The 20,486-nt window shown below is 42.0% G+C and overlaps 1 protein-coding gene across 4 annotated transcripts in view; it reads right to left on the reverse strand.

Annotated features, from left to right (window-relative positions):
* Nucleotides 1-20,486, reverse strand: part of ADAM23 (ADAM metallopeptidase domain 23) — a 239,490-nt gene that overhangs the window by 75,451 nt on the left and 143,553 nt on the right. For all 4 annotated transcript variants that reach the window (XM_067548777.1, XM_067548774.1, XM_067548778.1 and 1 more), the window contains 5 exons: nt 14,636-14,707; nt 6,790-6,956; nt 2,670-2,754; nt 2,041-2,131; nt 326-374 (listed from right to left, as the gene is read on the reverse strand). In XM_067548777.1, coding sequence (XP_067404878.1) covers nt 326-374; nt 2,041-2,131; nt 2,670-2,754; nt 6,790-6,956; nt 14,636-14,707 — 464 coding nt within the window. The remainder of the gene's footprint in view (nt 1-325; nt 375-2,040; nt 2,132-2,669; nt 2,755-6,789; nt 6,957-14,635; nt 14,708-20,486) is intronic.

Genomic DNA, 20,486 nt, shown 5'->3' on the forward strand with positions numbered 1-20,486 from the left:
GGCTAGAGATTTGGTATCTCTTCTCATATAGGGACACTGAACAAGGTAAGTCTGGGCTGAAAGTCCCATGAGCTCCCCCCCGAACTCCACTCTAAAAATATAAGGTAGAATCAAAATATCCCATTTTACGAGTCAATGTTATGTTCCTTCATTTTTGTTTGAGTTGTTCAGCACAAATGTTTGTCATATCTGCTGATGTACTAGGTTTTCATCTCAGTAGTGCTGAAGAAACAGATTTATAATGCCCAACAAATAAATATTTATGTCACAATGTGCACTCTGATCTCATCTCCAAAGCTCTCAGTCACTGATTATTACAGCATACCCTGTTTCTTCCATGATGCAGCCACCCCAGGATTCTGTGCAGTCACATTCTTTACAGACAAAGCCGAAAACAAAAAAAAGAAGGATATTTGTTATAAATATACTGGCAGCAAAAGTAAAACTCTTTATATAGAAGATTTTGTTTAGTATATATGCAGGTCAGATGGCTGTTTATCATAACAGAATCTAGCTTAAAACTGGAACGTCCTTGTGCATATGACAGCTAGATTTTTGTTTCTTCTGCTTTGAATTATTATTAGTAACATCCCAAATTATCAATCAACTTATGTTCATTACATACAGAGCAGACAGTGGTTGAATGAAAAGTTTGTGCTAGCTATAGTATCTAAGTCAACAGTAACTTATTTGTTAATTAAAAACACAGGAGTAAGATGTTCTTCAAAGTAAAAATGTCTTAGAATCTGTAAGACAAGAATTATATAGTGCAGACAAGAATGTTAAAAAGAAATACTGTGTTCTGGATACCTCTGCAAATATTCAGTATTTCTGAACACAGAATAACCACATCATGTGGTAGGATTGTTTCTTTTCTACCCATGTTATTTACATCTTGGTCACTTTTCCATTGCTAGGCTACTGCATCTATCTGCTGGGTAATACTACTAATGCTTGCATTTCTACCTCCGCTTTCAAAAATGATGTTGAGACTCAATTTACTAGCCACTCTCTGCAAGACATACCTAAAACAAGGATACAATTTCTTGATTTTTTTTTTAAAGAAAAAAAAGCTAGAATTTTATTCCTAACTCACCCCAACAATGAGAGGAAAAGGTACTCCTCATTAGATTCTGCTGTTTTTTTTAAGGATTTGATGACATCTCCAGGACACAACATATGTCAATATTTATTACACAATAGTACTGGAGATGGCACAGTTATTTCCTATTCTACGTAAAAGGAAATAATGTTGTATCTCAGATACATGATATGGTAACTGCTAGTTAATCATGATCACTTAAGAATGAAAGGAATACTGCTTTGACATCTTTGGATGACAGACACTAACTATAGTACATAAGCATGTCTGAGATACTCAAAACGGGGGCCTCATCCTGGACTCCTTGGGCTCAATTCAGAAGTGATATGTAAGGTGGTGAAAGTTAGATATTCACTTAGAGCCGAATCCAAAGCCCACTGAAGTCAGTGGACAAACTCCCATTGACTTTAATGACTTTGGATCAGGCTCTTAGAGTCCCCCATAAGTACTTATACACCCTCTCTACTCATGTGCTATAGTGTCTAAGTTGGTCTAATTCACCTGCTCTGGAGCAGAAGAAGGTGTAAAAAAGATGTTGGACTCTTTTGCACATGACCTAATTACATCTATTCTCCTTAAGTTATAAGTAAGGGAATCTGAGAAGAAGGGGGCAGAGGTCTAAATTAGTGTAACAGGGTCTAAGTTACACCACTGTACACACCAATTATGAATCTGAGCCCTTGAGTCTGATAAAAGTGTCACAGTGTTGACTGTAAAATAAGTGCAAAATTGGGTCTTGGTGTATTGGGCCTTGATTCGGCTAAACTCAAGTTTTGGTTCTTATTGTAATTCTCCAGAGTATAACAAAATCAAGTGCTGTATGTTATTTACAGTTATGTCAATGTACACTTTTATGTAGCCACATATCTTACAAGAAGCTTGTATGTTTAGCGAAAGAGGAAGACAGAAGAAAGTCAATGCACAATGACAATACATACTCGGTTTTCTGGTTGCTGGCTCCCACTGTATTCCTAGGTTCTGAGCCAAACTTTGTGATAATTCCTGTGCCATTGCCAATGGAAGGGCATACTGTTTTAAGAGGAGAGGATAACAGTAAATATAGCACACAAAGTTCGTTATTGCAAGTTATATTACAACACTTTATTCTGGTTTACTACTAATTCAGTACCTTATACAGTAATTTTATCAAACCCATGTGTGACTGCATGCATACACCAAAGAAATGAAGGCCAGAAGAACTGGAACCCTGCCCTTATCAAGCTGTCATCTTAGTCCACTCTGTACTTTTCACAATGAAAATACAAATTTTTCAAAGTGAACGAATTACCATGATATATATATCGGGCCAAATTCTCCTCCCAGTTCTGCTGGTGGAACTGCGCTGTAGTCAATGGGATTCCCCTGGCTAACTAAGAGAAGAATTTGGCCCAGTATATAGAAGACAAAGGTTCTGGGTAGTAAAGCTAGATCTATGCAATTACACTGGATTTTCAACAGTGTTGTTGCATTTTTGGTGATATTGCAACAAAACAAAGTGCCAAATACAAGAGTTGGTGAAGACAAAGAGGAAATTGTACTTTTAAAACATTTGAAAACAAAGAGTTACCTCATTCACTCCAACTCCTCTGGTCACGGAACAAACTCCTCCAAAGTAACTCAAGCTACTCCTCTTGTAGTGGAATGTCACATTACTTAAGAACAAAGAAAAATACATCGGATATTAAATGGGAAATTTCATGCAGTAAACTTCAATAGAACACCATTCAGCCATCTGAAAGATCAAATTCCCACATAATATATTTTAAGCATGTTAGTATTTATTTAATATCCATTCTTTTAGAAACAAATTCCCAACAGTAGCTATGATCAGTTTTTAAAATGAAACACATCAAAATAATGGACTAGAAAAAACTTGCAACAAGGATAACACTTATTCTGTAGACTTAGCCCCACCTTCAACCTGGGGGTGGTGGGGGCAGAAAGTGCAAAGGTATGAGATTCTTAAGAAAAAAAAAATCCTGTGATGCCGTTTCTATGAAAAAACAAAAACAGTGAAAATGTTCCAATTTACTCTAAGTTGTCAAGAAAGAATTTCTGCAGTAAAATGTATCTAATCAGTTTAGCACATCTCTAATGTGATGTTCTTAAACTAAAATTATGAGATTGATTATATTTTACCTTGACTCATTTTATTTTCAACCTGTTTAAAAACCGTATAGAATTCAGTATTTTTCCTGTAAGTGTATTCTGCCATTTTAAATCTTGGCCTACCTCTTCCTCATTTAATCAGTTTTTTGCTTCATAACAAATGCTACTGTATAAGCATTCTCTAAACAGAATGTTTTTTGTAGAATGGCGAATACCCCATAGAAATAAACTGTATGATTTTACAAAAGAGTCTTACAACAATTATGGATAATAATGGATGCATAACCCCAATGAATATGTATACACCAATTGGCCCTCAGCTTCAAAAATTCTCCTCCTCCTTCAGGGGGAATTTCTTGCTCTGCATTCTTGTTAAAAAATATCCAAAAACAATGACATTCCAGCTACACAGGAGGAACTCTGAAGGCCAGGACCTCATGGCAATTGGGTTCTGAGCAATAACATCATGTACAGTCCTTTGCTGATGTCTCAACAGATTTCTTCTCTAAATGACTGATAGGAAGGTCGGATGGGAGAGAAAGGGCTGTGCAACCTGAAGACATCTACCTAACTGACAGCTCCACAAAAAACAGTGGCAAGTGAAAGGGCCCCAATGGCCTGGAAAACCTTACCTACACAATAATCACCACCACCATCAAATGAAGTCATAAAACCCACCGACAGACTTTTTCTTCTCTTCGCCACCCCTTGCATTACCATGACCCTAAGCTTGAAAGGCTAGATTCTGGAGCACATTTCTACATTTTGGAGAGTATCCTGCAGCCTCCAGATTGTGGAATCTATAGAACCTTAGTTAAAGTAAGTTGTAAGTACAAGAGTAAGCAACAAAACACCAGATGCTGGATCTACTAGCTCTTGCTAAACCAAATAGGAATATTAAGTATTGTAGCATTCTGCATCTTTGGATCTGTTTAGTATTTGGACAGATGATCCTTTGAATACACTTGATTTTCCAGGTTTGCTGACTGTCTAATAACAGTAGCTGCTCATAATGGATTTCTTTGTTAATAAGATTTTATTTTGAATGATTTTATATATAGTACAGTACTTGATGCCTTGACTTGAAACATAATGCTAGTGCTCTACAATGCTATACTGAAGACCTGGCCATGATTAATTTTCCTGTTGCCTTGCTCAATGACTTCAACTGTAAAAAAATCAACAGCCTACTGCTGTATTGCCATGAGCTGGGATCTTATTGAAAGTCACAAGCTAACCAAGGCCAGGCCTAGTCAGTTCTTGGACAGAACACTTCCAAAGCAAAAATGAATTTGAAAAAACAGGGTATCTTCTGTGCACAAGACTGTTGTCATTATTCCATCTCCTATGGAACCTCATCCTTCAGTTCCAATTGCACTGCTACTATCAGTTTTTCTATTACATTTCACATTTAATTGTCTTTTAAAGGATATTATATAAAAACAGATTAATGTAATTTGAAAGTTCAGTTACACAAGTGTCAGTAAATTCAGATGAGAGTCTCACAGGACCCCTCTTTTGTGTACATACTTTACAATTTCAAGAGCTTTTATTTCATGACCAGGCAGTACTAAGAGATACAATATATCAATTCATCAAGTGACAGTATAATATTTATAAAATAAATGGCATCCTTTCTAAGTCCACAAATACGACACTTTGTATAATTATAAATCTTATGAAATCATGCCATGAATATTCTGTTGTAATTCATAAATACAAGGAGGTAGAGTTATGGAAACTGTGAAAACCCTAACAGCTCTGGGTTAATGTTCTATTAATTAAGTTGTTTTCTATCTTGCTGTACATGTTGTAAGTTATTCTACAAGGAGGGGAAAGAACATTGAAGTGAAAGTGGGACATTGAACTACACTGATGAATATTACAAGAATAGCACTATTCCTAAGATAAAACTCTTGAAACTGAGCTGCACAGCCTCTAATTATAAAAAATGCACATGAAAAAGCTTCACAAATAGGAGATTGTTGTGAATAGTAATGTTATACCTGAAAAACAGATTAGTGTCCTCCTGGTTGCAGTGAATACAGTAATCAACACAAAAAACCTTGGAATTATGGCATAAAACCATATTCCACTACCAGCAAGATTTTTTTTTTCATAAGAATAAAAAAGCCACTATCCTGTAGTCCTTGCACACACAACACTCCCATTTAAGTCAATGAAAGTAGAGTGTATAATTTTGCAGGATTGGGCCCTAGTAGACTATGGAAATTTTCCCTCCTCCGTACAAAAAGCAAGTATACTAGAGTTGTAGATAGGGAAAATGCCTAAAAGCCTTTGCTTATATCTATGTCCATACTTGCAACAAATGTAACGGTTCCTACTGTCAATGTAAAACTAAAAATGCAGACGTAAATCTACACCCCAACAACCAGACCAACTAGCTTGGCTGGATGCCAGGGATATCAGTGAATGTAAGGAGGAGGAATTCACACCATCCCTGCCCTGATTGTTGAGTCAGACAAAAACCCTGAAGCCTATGGGTTGGAGTAACTTCTGTGTCCCCAGCATTCGCCTTTGGCAGATGGAAATGAAACTGAAGAATTGTGGACAGACAGATTACCTACTACCTAACTTACCCTGCCCCCTACAGGTTGTTGTACTAGAGTGCTCCTGCAGAGCTGGGCTCTGAACAGCATAGTGGATGTGCAACCCTATAAATTCCCCCCAAATCCTATTCTTCCCCCCAATTACATGCAGCAAAAACACCATAGTTTTGTTGCCAGAGGCTTCTCCGTGCCCACAGAAATGCAGGTAGGATTCATTCCAAAATGCATAGCCCCTCAGGCCAAATTCATTTCTGGTGTAAGCATGTGCAACTCCCACAACTGATTTCAGTACAGCCATAGGGATGAGTAAAATATGGCCACTGGAACATTCCTGTATAAGGCATCCTCAGTTCTGCCTTCTGCTACTCACTGAAAGGAGAAGGTTAGGTTGCAGAGCTGAATGACATCTCCAAATCCCCTCAAGGGCATGCTAATAACCATGTTTACTCAATCCTGTAGCTGCACTGAGTTCAGCCATAAGAATATAGCAGCACCATCTGGGACCATCAAGAATATCTTTGGGATCTGCTGGCCTCATCATGGGAACCTCTGCATAAGAGAATCTAATATACAATATAAAGACTATCACAAGATGAGCAATAGAAAAACATTCAGGAAACTAGTGGGCTATGCTCCCTGATAAATTAGATGCATATACAAGTAGTTTTTTTAAGATAGCAAACTATCACATCAATCTAATCTAATCTAATTAATGATCTAATCAAAGAAATGGCTAGAGCCATATGTTTGGGCTCTACTTACAACAGTAACAATAACAGTTGTATAGACATCAAAATTTCATAATGCACATCAGTATGCCTTAATATACCTTGTTACACACTGGAGACAGGACAATTACTAGATTAAAATACCAGAAACTGGTAAATATAGGCAAAGGTTAGTTGACGTGCAGACAAAGAAGAAGAGAAAGAGGTAGGCTGGCAAACAAGCAGACATTCTATATGTGTCTAAAACTCATGGATTAAACCATCATCTAACAGTACATACGAGAGTAGGTGTACAGCATCAGTATGCTGTTTGATGTAGTACTGTCGATATTTGGAGAAATCATGAAGCATCTGCAGAGGGTCAGGGCGAATGTTAATACGATCCCTGTCTGTCCAGGTTTCCACAGCAACCAAAACCACCCTGGTGTTGAGCTGTTCCTTGTATATCTGGGGGCAGAGACAGGACAGGCACAGGAGTAGAACACTGGGTCAAACATGCACACTTAGCCAGTCAGTCAGCGGAAGGACAAGGAGGATAAAGAAGGAGGGAAACATGGGGAAATAATTAGCGGCTATGCCTAAAAATCTATAATCTGATAATCTTATTTTATTAAATTTAGTATTCTAGAGGACAAAATCCATTTTCCAAATTCCAATTCTGACCACCTATTTTCCCCCCTTAGTGTTTCTCATGTCTGATCATTTTAGTAACTGATCACTACATAGGAATATCTACATTTCCCCATCACCATTTCCGAAAGATACACTGTTTGATCTCAGTGGCCAAGGAAGGGTTACACCAATCCTCAATCAACCTGAAGGAAAGTATCTGTGTTTTCTCCAAAAAAGTTCTATCAAAAACTTTTTAATTCACATATAGCTAGACTCATTTACATTCAGGGCACTTCACTCCCTCTTTAATTCCTCTTTACACTGGCAAAGTGATATAAATACTATTTACACCAACTTTAAGGGCCATCTTATCCTGTCAGAGCAGTGTAAATGGTAGAAATGTAAATGAGAATCAGGCTCAAAATATTTAATTAATGTAACTTTAAAATATCAGTAATCTTTATTCAAAAATATTTATTTCAGTGATAGATAAATGTACTATATAATTCAGAGTTTAAAGTATTATATTTTCTATAATATATTCAGGACTTGCAAGTTTGCAAAGGAGCTTATATTCCTCATTCATATTTGTTTGAAATTAGAAAGCATGGCCAAGGTGACACATGAAGAGGACTCACTAGCCAGATATAATTAGCAATGATTTAAGCCATTGATTTTAAATTCATACACCATACAGTTACCAAAGAGCATCTCCAAGAGTCACTATTTTTTTTAAACAAATACTCTAATTTTTTTCATCAAATTATATCTACAATGGACAATACAATGTATAACTATCCTGCGTACTGAGTTATGATATATGCACCCACTGAATAAATCAACAATCACGCTAGCCCTTTTGTTAGAATATCATCCAGTTTATGCTTAAAAGGAGTCAGCAGGCAACACAGAGGTTGGAAAAAAGGTAGTGAGCATAGGGGTAGGAGAGATCAACTAGATAAACTTAATTTTGTCCAGGAAAGATTTTAAAGAAGGAACAGCATGTCAAAAAAAGTCCTGTGATAATATGTTCTTTCTAGAGGAGCCAGAGTATTTGTAATCCATTGTTTGTGAGAGGGTGATTTATTGATTGCCAAAAGCAATATCATGAGATTATGGAAATCCAATAAGGCCATATGAATGAAATAATATTTGATGGCTGGCAGTTACTCTATTTTCTGAAGCAAACAGATATTGTAAATAGATGGAGATGGGGGGCATGTAAGGACTTGATACTCTCAAAGTGCCAGTAACCACTAACACTTCTGCAAGAAACACAGCTACGCTACATAAATCCATGGGGGAATGCAAGGAGGAAACTTTCTGCTACATTTCAGGTTCCCTTTAGAATTCAAAGAGAGGCCACACTACAAGCCCTCCATGAAAGGAACAGTGGACAGAGCCTGAACATTTATGTACATACACTGCATGACCTAGCAGTCGCTTGTGTACACTCTCACTAACACCCACTGTGCAAATTATTCCTGCACTGATCAGTGCTAATTTGTAAGGATGGGAGGATATGCATGGGACAACTGGCAGACAGAATAAGGACACATGATAGCATTGTTAAGAAGTATTTTGATCAAATTCTGCAGTAAGATACACTCTGTGGCTTCCCAGACTGAAAAAATTATTACTCTGAAATTAACTACAAGCAAAAAAGGAGAAAAAGAGGGAATGAATAAAAACAGAAAGGGAAGAGAGATCAAATGAGTTCTATTAAGCACAGGAAAAATACCAAGGGAAAAAAAGACCAGAAAAAACTAAAAATATAGAGTTTTTGTATCTTTTTTAAATTCATCCTACTGAAAAAATTATAGTACAATATATTTTATGGGGAGATTAAGAATCATACCCTGCTTGCTAAATGACAGCCCATGTTGAAGTAGAGGAGGTGTTTTGGAAGGGCTTTTCATCAGTGGGACCTAGCAGTGCATCCAATCTTGAACTCTGATCGATTGCACAGTGTTTTGTAAACATACGTATAGAGGTCCAAGTGGCTGTTCTACATATGTCCAAACGTTGTTTAGAAAGGCTGTTGAAGTTGAAAGATCTGGTTGACCGAGTTCTGATCCCTGGTGGGAACTGTATGTTCTTTTGTTGATAACAGATGGATGCATCCCTAGATCCATTTAGATAGTCTCTATGTAGATATAGCAGAACCTTTGGAGCATTCTGCAATGGAAATGAATAACTCTGGGGATTTTCTGAAAGATTTCGTTCTATCAAGGTAGAATGCTAGAGAGTGTGTGACATCTAAAGTACATAACACTAAGTTCCATGTACTCCCTTATGGTCGGGGAAGAATGAGGGAAGATGGATTGATTGATTCATATGAAAGGAGAAAAGTACTTCAGGCAGAAATTTTGGATGAGGTCTTAGAGTGACCTTATCCTTGAAAAAGTTGGTGTAAGGTAGATGTGTAATGAGGGCCCCTAACTCGCCCAATGTTATAGCCACTAAAAATGTTACTTTCATAGATAGGTTTATCAGAGTACATGCCGCCAAAGTTTCAAATGGTGGTCCGATGAGGCAGTGGGAGCACTAGGTTCAAGTCCCACAGTGCAGTTGGTGCACGTACTTCTGGATAGATGCTCCAGATTCCCATCAGGAAACGCCTGGTGATCGCATGGGCAAATATCGATGTCCTTTCAATCTTAAGATGGAAGGCGGTAACAGCTGCAAGATATACCTTGATTGAGCTAATGGAAGGTGTGGATGTCTTTAGTCCCAAGATATAGTCCAATACGACTGGTAGGGGTGTGGAAACAACAGTCCTTTGTTTGGTCATACGTGGAACTTCTTCCATTTCAAAAGGCAAATATTATGCATGATTGACCTTCTACTGTTTAGTAACATGTTTTTAATCTGTTCTTAAACAGATTAGTTAGTCCTGATGGAACCAGATAGGAGCCATGCTTCCAGGTGAAGTCTCCCCAGTTTCGGGTGGTGAACCTGTTCAGCATGCTGTAACAGAAGGTCTGGCATAAGTTGGAGAGTGCCAGGCTTGCATACTGCCAACTGCAATAGGTAAGAGTACCAAGTCTGTCTGGGCCATGTTGGGGCTATCAGTATGACCTTGGCTTTGTTGGTACGTATTTTGTATATCACTTTTGATAACAGAGTGATCGGGGGAAACACATATAGCAGAGGTGCATCCCATTTGAGGAGGAAGGCATCCCCCAAGGACTGACGCGCCCCACATCTGCTCTCAAGCAGAATTGTGGACATTTGTGGTTCTGGGATGTCACAAAGAGATCGATGGATGGATGATGATGGATGATGAACCCACTGTTTGAATATGTTCTGTAGGACCTTATTATTTAGTTCCCATTCATGGTTCTGAGAAAGTTCTTTGCTCAGTGTGTCTGCTGTAGTATTTTGACAGCTTGGGAAGTATGAGGCTGAGATGCTGACACTGTCAGATACACCAGTTCCATAGTTTCATGGCCTTGATGCATAGGGAATGTGATTGGATGCCTCCTTGTTGGTTTATATAAAACATGCATGCAATGTTGTCGGTCATTAGTCATATGATCTGGTCCCTAATCAATGGCAGGAAACGGAAGCATGTGCTGCGAACTGCTCGTAGTTCTGAGATTTATGTGTAACTATCTCAGGAGGGGTCCACCGCCCTGAATTGTGTGGTGCTGTAGATGTGCTTCCCAGTCTATCAGGGAGACATCAGTTTTGAGTATCATTGAAGGTGGAATCTGGGTGAAAGGTACTCCCATGCACACGTTTTTGGTTTGTGTCCACAAATATAGAGTCTGACTTTGATCGATATTGCAAGACATCTGTTTAGGCTGAGTTTTTGTGGTATATAGATGGCTCTTAGCTAGCCCTAAAGACAGTGCACATGAAGACATGCATGTCATACCACAAACGCGGTTTCTGCCATGTGGCCTAACAGTTGGAGATAGGTTCGTGCCAATATGCGTGGACTATTCAGTACTGAGGAGATGAGGATGGTCGTGCTAGTAAACCTATTAATTGGTAATGATGCTTTGGCTTCCAGGGAGTCCAGGTGGGCCCCAATGAAGTCCAACTTCTGTATGGGGCTTATAGTTGATTTTTGTAAATTTATCTGTAAACCCAGTCTCAGAAAGAAGGTAAGTGTCCTGTGAGTAACGTTGAGGGCATCTGCCCAAGTGGAGCTTTTAGTAGACAATTGTCCAGACAGGGGAATATTACTACCGCTTGTTTGTGAAAGTGCGCTGCCACCACCGCAATGATTTTGGAGAACACTCACAGTGTTGTCGAGAGACCAAAAGGCAAGACTTTGTATTGGTAATGATCTGTTCCCAGCATAAATCTGAGAAACCTCTTGTGAGCGGGATGTATAGTTATGTGGAAATAGGCATCTTGGAGGTCGAGAAGTGAGAACCAGTCCCCTTATTCCAGTGCTGATACTATGACTGCTAATGTCACCATCCTGAAACTTTGGGCCTTTATGAATTTGTTGAGCTTTCTGAGATCTAGAATAGTCTCCATCCTCCATTCTTTTTCTGGGTTAAGTAGTAATGAGAGTAAAAACTTCCCCTCTGTGTTGTAGTGGTGCCTGTTCCACGGCACCCAGGTGTAAAAGGTGGTTTACTTCTTGCTGTAGAAGGCGCTTATGAGAAAGGTCCCTGAAGAGGGACGGGAAGGGGGGTGGGGCTGGAGGTGAATGGGATCAAGTAGCTTATGTGGATTATTTCTAAGGCCCATTTGTCCACAGTGCTGGAAGCCCATGTAGAATAGAAAGGGGTCAAACAATGTCCAAATCGGGGGATGGTCAATGTTTTCAGCACTGATGGATGTGGAGCAGGTGGTGGAGGCATAGTTTGTTTTGGTGCCACATCTTTAGGCGGTGCTGCAATGGAGGAAGTAGGCTTTTGCTTGCCTCAACTTTGAGCCTGCTCATTTGGGATCGTCAGATGCCACGGTGCGGGTGGTGCCGGAAAATCCCCGTACATCATATGTATTCAGCCTTGGTGAAGTTGGTACCAAGGATAAAGAATTGTCGGGGACCATTTCTTCTTCAGCAGCTCTTTGGGAGGAGAAATTGCTGCTCTTTTCCTCATAGATGTTTTGGAGGAATGAGCCTTCATCTGAGAAGAGGGTGAGGTTGCCGAGGAGCATTATCCAGAGGAGGTCTGCTGGCCGGGATCGGATGCTGGTCACAGAGACATCTCCATAAGGATAAGTTTGAGATGCAGACCTCTGTCTCTCCTGGCACGAGCCTTTACGTTGCTGCAGTGAGCATATTTTTGTGGAATGTGACTCACTCAAGCAGTGGACACATTGAGAGTGTCCATCCGTTATCAGAATTGCCTCCTGGCACGAAATGCAGTGCTTGAAGCCTGGTGAATAGAGCCCTGTGTGGATACAAATATGTGGATCTGCATCTGATGGAATAAGCTTTTTCCCAACCCGCAATCCGCCCTCCCTCTTTTAAGATTTAACTGCATCTGCATCCTCACATCAGCTGTTTTGGAGCCAGTAACCCTTCATCAGCTGTTGAGCTCTGCCAGCCGCCTAACAGCTGATCAGCTGTTTGCTGCACCCCGGCTGGCTGCTGCTCCAGCCCTGCCCCAGAAGTCATAGATGTCCTGATCTCCATGACCATCCAACCCGCGATCTGCAAGAAATGGTTCACAAGTATAAAGCGGATATCTGCAGATTTGCAGAGCATTACCAGTGAACCAAGCATGACTGTGAATAATGATTCACCTTCAGGGGGAAGGTTTTTGTAAGGGATGGAAAAGAAGGTTTTTTTTTTAAATGAAGTAAATGAGGAAGAAAGGTAAGTAAACTAACTAGTATGCTAAAACGATGATGCAAAAATCTATTTTAAGCAGTAGGTAAGCTGACATTTCTCATGCTGCTGGGAGCTCCATCTCAGGCCGAGAACAGTTGAGAAAGAACTGAGGGAGGTCAAGTCACACATGCTTGATGAGGCACCGACAGCACTGTTAAACAGGGACGGCGCTAAAATTCTCTGATCCAAGGCACAGGGAGGCACCATCATCTGAAGTGGAGCACCCCAAGGACATCACTCAAAGAACATAAATTTACAATGGAGCAGAAATTACAATAGTTTTGATGCACATTTTCTACATTACCATCTCAAGCCTACTGACACAGTGATGTGATTTATTTACTATCTTTGAATAAAAAAAGATGCAAACATTTAATGTCAGTACATGACTCTTAAACAGCATCTTCTACTGATTATGTGTTAAGTCCCATGCATTGACTTCATCAAATTCAAAATAATATTTGGGAGAAATCCTGGGGTCAATGGAAATTCCATAACATAGCAGCATCTGTATGGTACCACTGTGTGCAGTGCTGGGATAAAGAGCATTAATGCAGTAGTACTTCCACAAACCCCTTCATATCGCAGAATTCAGCTCTGCAGTCACTTAACTGTGGGTGTCTCATGGATCAAGAAATTGTACAGATCCACAATTTGCTTATTAAGTTTGTAATGGCTTCTGGCTACTATGCCTGCTAATGTCTTGCACTAGCAGTCCTGGTGCACCTCCACACTGGCTATTGCAAGATGGGACTGATGATTCTCAGGCTTTCCACTGTGTGTTGGAGCAGACAGCTTATTCAGTCAGGATGTGTTTCCTTTTCCTGAATTTAATCACAAGGTACAAAAATGTCATGTTGCTTTAAAACAGACAGCTGAAACTGGATTAGTTTCCAAGTATTTTCTTGGTTCCTATTGGTTTCCATTGCAGGCACATACAAGGGCAAAATGTGGCCAAATATATCTTAGTATGAGCTTTTAAAGGGAAAAGCACTTATACTATTCAGACATGCAAGTAAGCTTAAAGGAAAACAGTCAAATCAGCACACAGGAATCTGGTGTTCCTTCAGTATGCCACATAACTCCAAAACATGTATAACTAGGGGAGAGAGAAAGCATATATTTTATCTCCAATCTTGTTTTCAGTTTATAGAATAAGTTTCATTCAAAACCAGTTCACTTCCATGTATGTGTTCTATGCATATTGTGAATTCTATTTAATGCTCTCCATCCCGCCCACTAATAAAGATGTTCCTTCACAAGAGGCTTTTTCACTGAAATGAAAATGCTTATTCACAGGCTTCTGTTATACTCCCATCAGATATCTCTATTCTCCATGGGCTGTGCTCACAGCACTGCCCACTTGTGGCCACTAGGAGCACTGCAGGCTTTTTCTATATCAAAGCTTGATTAAATCTAACTGTTCAGCAGTGACTCATGTGGAAAGCTCCTTTGCAGGAGCTTGTGGCAGCTGCAGCCTTTGAGACAATGCCAAGAATAAATCTGTGGTTTCTTACAGATAGGAACCTTTCTACATAGCAGCCTGAGTCAGTCCTCTGCAAAGAAACTGTAAAGTAATTTCTCAACTATTTAACAGGTGGTGATTGCATTTATTTTCATCCTAATGTCTGTAAAGACAACTTTCCATATAATGACTTAAAATAATCAACTCAGTGATAGAGTTTTCAGGAACCATAATGATACTTACAGCATCTACAAGGTTGACCACAGATTTTGCAAAGTTGTTTGTGTACGCAGGGGAAGAACGATGTTTTTTGAACTAAACGAAAAAAATAAAAAGAAATTAGAACTTGAATAGCAACTGATGATAGAGTATCTGTTTCAGCAAGCATGGAAAATGAATAATCTCAACAAATACTAAGAGAGAAATCACAAAAATGGTCTTTCCAGACCACAGTATGCCTCCTAATGTATATACCTCTGTGGAATTTAACGAAAGCCTTTGCCTGACTCAACAACATTTACCATATACACATACAAAACATTTTAGTAAAAAACAGTTTTGCAACTATTATTCTTTGAGATGTATTGCTCATGTCCATTCCATGATTGTGCCCAGTTGCCAGAGACTTTTCCCTTAGGAGTATTTGTAGGGCTGGCTCTAGCACCCTCTGGAGCCACAAGCATATGCACCAGTATAAGGGATGCCGCCAGCCCCATGCCTTCTTAGTTCCTTCTTGCCGGTAACTCCGACAGAAGGGTAAGAGGGTGAGTCATGGAATCGACATGAGCAATGCATCTCGAAGAACAGTTACAAAAGGTTAGTAACTGTTTTTCAAGTGCTTGCTCATGTCCATTCCATGCTAGGTGACTCAAGCAGTACCACTGGAGGTGAGCTCAAAATTCATGAACGTACCGATTGCAACAACGCTCTCCCAAAACTGGAATCATCCCGGGCCTGTTGGGTGATAGTGTAGTGGGACACAAAGGTATGAACTGACAACCAGGTGTCAGCTCTGTAGATGTCCTGGATTGGTATCTGTGCGAGAAATGCAACTGACGAAGCCTGGGCTAATGTGGAATGGGTGGTCATGATGGCTGGAAGTGTGACACTCACCTGCTTATTACAAGCCCAGATACAGGTGGTTATCCATGACAAGATTCTTTGGGATGACACATATAATCTTCTCATCCTTTCAGCTATTACTACAAAGAGCTGCGTGGACTTGCGGAAGGGCTTAGCCCTCTCAGTATAAAAGGCGTAGGCCCACCTAATGTCCAGTGTATGAAGCTGTCATTCTTCCGTGATTTGTGAGGTTTTGGGAAGAAAACCAGTAGAAAGATGTCATGGTGGTTATGAAACTGCGACACCACCTTTGGCAGGGTGGCCAGATGGTGGCACAGTTTGACCTTATCCTTGAAGAATACCGTGTAGGATGGTTCTGACATAAGAGCCCTGATTTTAGGAGACCTTTCTGGCTGAGGTGATCTCCACCAGGCAGGCAATCTTTCAAGAGAGTGTTCGGACAGGTTAGTGATCCCCCAGAGTCAATAATGAGTCAGTTAGGGAATAAATGAATTTTATTATAAACACAGGAGTAATATAGATTTTTAACTAGTTATACTCATTTAAACAAACAATTCACTATAAAATATAGACTAATATAAAAGGATATAAAAACAATTAAGCACAAAACATAAATTGATATAAAAAAGTATTAAACAGGCAACTAACTATAAAGACCTAAACTAATATTAAACAGACAGTGGTTCCCTGCCTGTGAATCAAACCCTGGTCTCCCACGTAGCAGACAGGGACACTTACTACTATGCTACACAGACAATTAGTTGCTGGCAGGAAACAGAAAGGGGGGTCACACAGACAGTTAACTATAAGGCACAGAGGCAGAAGCAGTTAACTGCAAGACAGAAGGATTTTACACAGACCCACAGAGATTTCACACAGACAGTTAACTGCAAGACAGAAACGGGCAGTTAAACAGACAACGTAGCTGTAAAATACAGACTGATAGTTAACTTCTCACCAGACTAATATCCACAGCATTATTCGATTCGGCCGGCAAAACACGTTTCACGCTTGGGGAGGGAGGGGGAAGACGTGAGCGGGGAGAATCGGGACCAGATGATCAGGCTGGTTTCGATGAGACTCTCCAAGGGGGCTTGGGAAAGACCCCTCTTTATGGACTAAATGGGACATGGAGGGTTAACTGATTGGCCAAGGAACATGATATGGGCTTCGTGCCAGCACTGGATTGGCCGGGAGACACTTGCAGTTTTCCTGGTTGCTGGGGAGTTTCGTCTCCCCTAGTCAGTTACATTCCTCATATATGACGTGGGAGCCAAAGGTGCAGCCGATTCCATGGTAACGCCCTAATAAGGTCAGGTCGTGGGTTGACTGTTAGCCCGAATGGATGGGGAGGAGTGCGAGGGGGGGCCATGTGCAGGAATTCGTCCAGCAACAGAGAGAAGTAGCAGGAACGCCGATGCTAACAGCTCGTAGGGGGGGGGGGGGCCGCCCATGAGTCTGGATAGGACCAGATTTAAGTCTGATGGAGTGGGATAGGTTAATGAACCTGAGGGTAGAGCCTTTCCAGCCCCTTGAGAAACCTGATCATCATCTCATGGGAGAACACTGATCTGCCATTCACTGGGGGGGTGGAAGACTGAAATGGCTGCCCAGTAAATCTTAATAGATGAGAGTGCCAGACCTTGATGCTTCAGCTGGAGCAGGTAGTCCAATACAGACTGCAGAGATTCTGTCCAGAGGCCTAACCCATGAACTATTTCCATTTAGCCACGTAGGTAGCCTTGGTGGAAGACTTTCTACTGCCTAGCAAGACCTGCCAAACCTGCTCTGAGCAAGACTGCTTTTTGGGGTTCAGCCATGCAGCAACCATGCAGTCAGGTGCAGGGCGGTGAGATTCAGGTGAAGCAACCTGCCGCGGTCTTGTGAGATCAGGTCCGGGCAGAGTGGGAGCACGAGTGTTGCTGCCACTGAGAGGTCCAGGAGCATGCCGAACCAATGTTGGCATGACTATGCCATCACGATGACCTTTGCTTGTCACACTTGATCTTTAGAAGTCTGTGAACCAAGGGGATTGGAGGGAAGGCATACAGTAGATGATGTGCCCACAAGAACAGGAAGGCATCGGAGAGGAAATCCCTGCTGTGCCTGCACAGTGAGTAGAACTGATGGCATTTCCTGTTCTGTCTGGTGGCAAAAAGGTCCACCTCTGGAAGAAGGTCCCCACCTCTGGAAGAAGATCCTGATAACCTAAGGGTCCCTGAAAAGGGATGGGGATGGGAGTGAGAGGGAGGGATAAAAACTGATGGGTATATCCAACTGGCACTGTGCTCAGGACCCAATGGTCTGATGTTATGGATGCCCAGGCCAGGCTGAAGCATGATAGATGGTCCAAAAATAAAGGGGGGGGGGGGGGAAGGGAAGAATCTGAAGTAGTGACTGGTACAACATTCTCGGGAGCACCTTCAAAAGCCTATTTGGCCCCATCAGAATATCCTAGGATCCCTTACTTGGAGGCTAAAGGGCACGGGAATGCTTTGGTGTCATTTATAACCTCTGCCTTTCCGATTGTAGGGTTCTTGTCTGGGAGGCTCCGAGAACTGCAAAGGCTGCTGGGGCCTGAAGTGCTTCCTGGAGGCCAACAAAGCAAACAGGCCTAAGGATCGAAGGCTGGCCCTGGAGTCCTTCAATCCATGAAGTTTTGTGTCCGTCTGCGCTAAGAAGAGGGCAGAGCCTTCAAACAGATGGTGTTGGATAGACTGTTGGACCTCATGGGGAAAGCCGAAGGACTGGAACCAGGGGCAGTGCCTCATGGTGACCGATGAATCCATTGTCCGGCCACTGAGCAGGCAGTGTCCAGAGCTGCCAGGAGGGAGGTTCTGGCCACACTCTTACCCTCTTCCAAGAGGGCCATGAACTGCTGTCTCAACTTGAGACTGGGATTCTTTGAATTTATTTAGGGAGTCCCATAGATTAAAATGGTATCTTCCCAGCAAAGCCTGCTGAGTGGTGATACATAGTTGGAGGTTACCTGTGGAATAAATCTTTCTTCTGAAAAGGTCTAGTTTCTTTGTGTCCTTTTGTTTCAGTGTAGCACTCGACTGTCCCTGCCTGTCCCTCCCATTTGTTGCAGACACCATCAGGGAACGTTGACAGTGGGAGTACAGATAGTTGAACCCATTTGCTAGCAGATACTTTTTCTCTGTCCTCTTTCAAGTGCAGGCCAGAGAAAAAGGAGTTTGCCATAGGGCCTTAATTGGTCCTATCACTGCCTCATTAATGGGCAGGGCCACTTTGGCTTGAGCTGCTGCAGTCAGGGTATCTATCTGGCTGTGCAAAGCCTTTCTGATCTCCTCTATTTCCATGCCCAGGTTTGAAGCAACCCATTTCAGCAGGTCCTACTGGGCCTTGAAATCATCCTGGGGAAGTAGGTTGCTGGTCCCTGCCTCAGCCTCATCCAGGGATGACAATGAGGAGGCTTGTACCAGAGGAGGGACTCCCTCCACTTCCTCTATCTTGACTATGTTGCCTGGAGGCATCTCCTGGACTTCAGTACAGGGGTCGGTACCAGAATCAGGGTCAGGATTAGCAGGAAGGGGCGGTATCCCCTCTATCGGAGACCACCAAGAAAGAGTAGTGCGAGGGAAGTTCCAGTATCAGGGGAAACCCCCAGGGGTTCCAATATGTCCACTACATCAGTCAGTGACCCCACCAGCCAGGCAACCACCGGAGGACCAGCACTGAAGCCCGATGGGGCACAGGCTAGGTTTGTTGGTGGTCTTTCAGTGGCACATAGGATTCCTGTTCAGACTCTGAAGAGGATTCCTCTCCAGGTGACACTGTGGAGTGGTACCCACTTCCTCCTCCACATGATGCCAGAGTTCCAGGGACCCGCAACATGCCAGGGATCGGAACACCAGAGTCATGTGGGGCTTGCCCCTGCATGGTGCCGGGGGCCCTGGTTCCAGGAAGGCATCTGGCACTCCCTGCTCCTCGAAGTTGTGGGCACCACGCGCCCTGTTGGGGTTGGGAGGACAGGAAAAGAGACAAGGTCCCTTACTGCCTGACAGGCCTCTGGCATCGATGGAAATACCAGACCACTGGTACTATGGTGGCTTCCCAGTGTCGGTGGAGGGTCCTGCACTGGACTCAACGCCCTTAGTGGAGTTGATGGTGCTGACATGGGTCCAGGAGTAGCAGAGTGGCCCGATGTGGGTCTCATTCCCTCTCCCTGCTTGTCTCTCTTCTGTGCCATTGAGTGCCCTCTATCGATGCACTGCTTTTTGTGCTTCTTCCTCGACTCCAGGAATGGAGAACAGTGCCAGGAAGAGCTTAGTACCGGCTGAGTGCTTGCACTGACGCAGATGTACTCGGTGCAGCATTGGAGTCGCTTGGCTCTGAGATGGATCTAAGGGCAGCTTCCATGAGAATAATCTTTAGCCTAATGTCCCAGTCCCTTTTTGTGCGGGGTCTGAAGTCCCAGCAAATTTGACACTTGTCCTGTACATGAGATTCCCCCAAGCACTTCTAGCAGCTGGCGTGTGGGTCATTCACAGGTATAGGTTTGCCCCAAGAGGCAGAGGGTTTGAAGCCCAGGGATTGGGGCATGCTGGCCCCTGGAGCAAGAAGTCCTTCAACAATAGGAACTACATATACTAACACAATTTATGGAACTATATGCACTAAACTATTAGCACAACGAACAAAGAAGAGTCCGAAAACCACTGAAGAAACCTTGCTGGAACAAGGAGTCGTTGCAGCAATCATCATGAGCAGTAAGAAGGAACTGAGAGGGTGCGGAGCCAGCAGCATCCTTTATACCAGCACATATGCACGTGGCTCCAGAGCTAGAGCTGGCCCTACAGATATCACTAAAGGAAAAATATCCAGCAACTGTGCCTGCAGCATGCACCCACTTAGCATGGAATGGACACAAGCAAGCATTTGAAGAACTGTTCAGCCATTAAAGAGCCTCTTAAACCTTTCTAAGAGTTTAAATAGTCAAATTAAAAAAGAGACATAATTAGGGCTAACATGACTTTTTCTAGGGCTC

The sequence above is a fragment of the Emydura macquarii genome, unplaced genomic scaffold (assembly GCF_026122565.2).
Source record: "Emydura macquarii macquarii isolate MOO-44397 ecotype Brisbane River unplaced genomic scaffold, CSIRO-AGI_Emac_v2 contig_1253, whole genome shotgun sequence".
Taxonomy (NCBI): domain Eukaryota; kingdom Metazoa; phylum Chordata; order Testudines; family Chelidae; genus Emydura; species Emydura macquarii.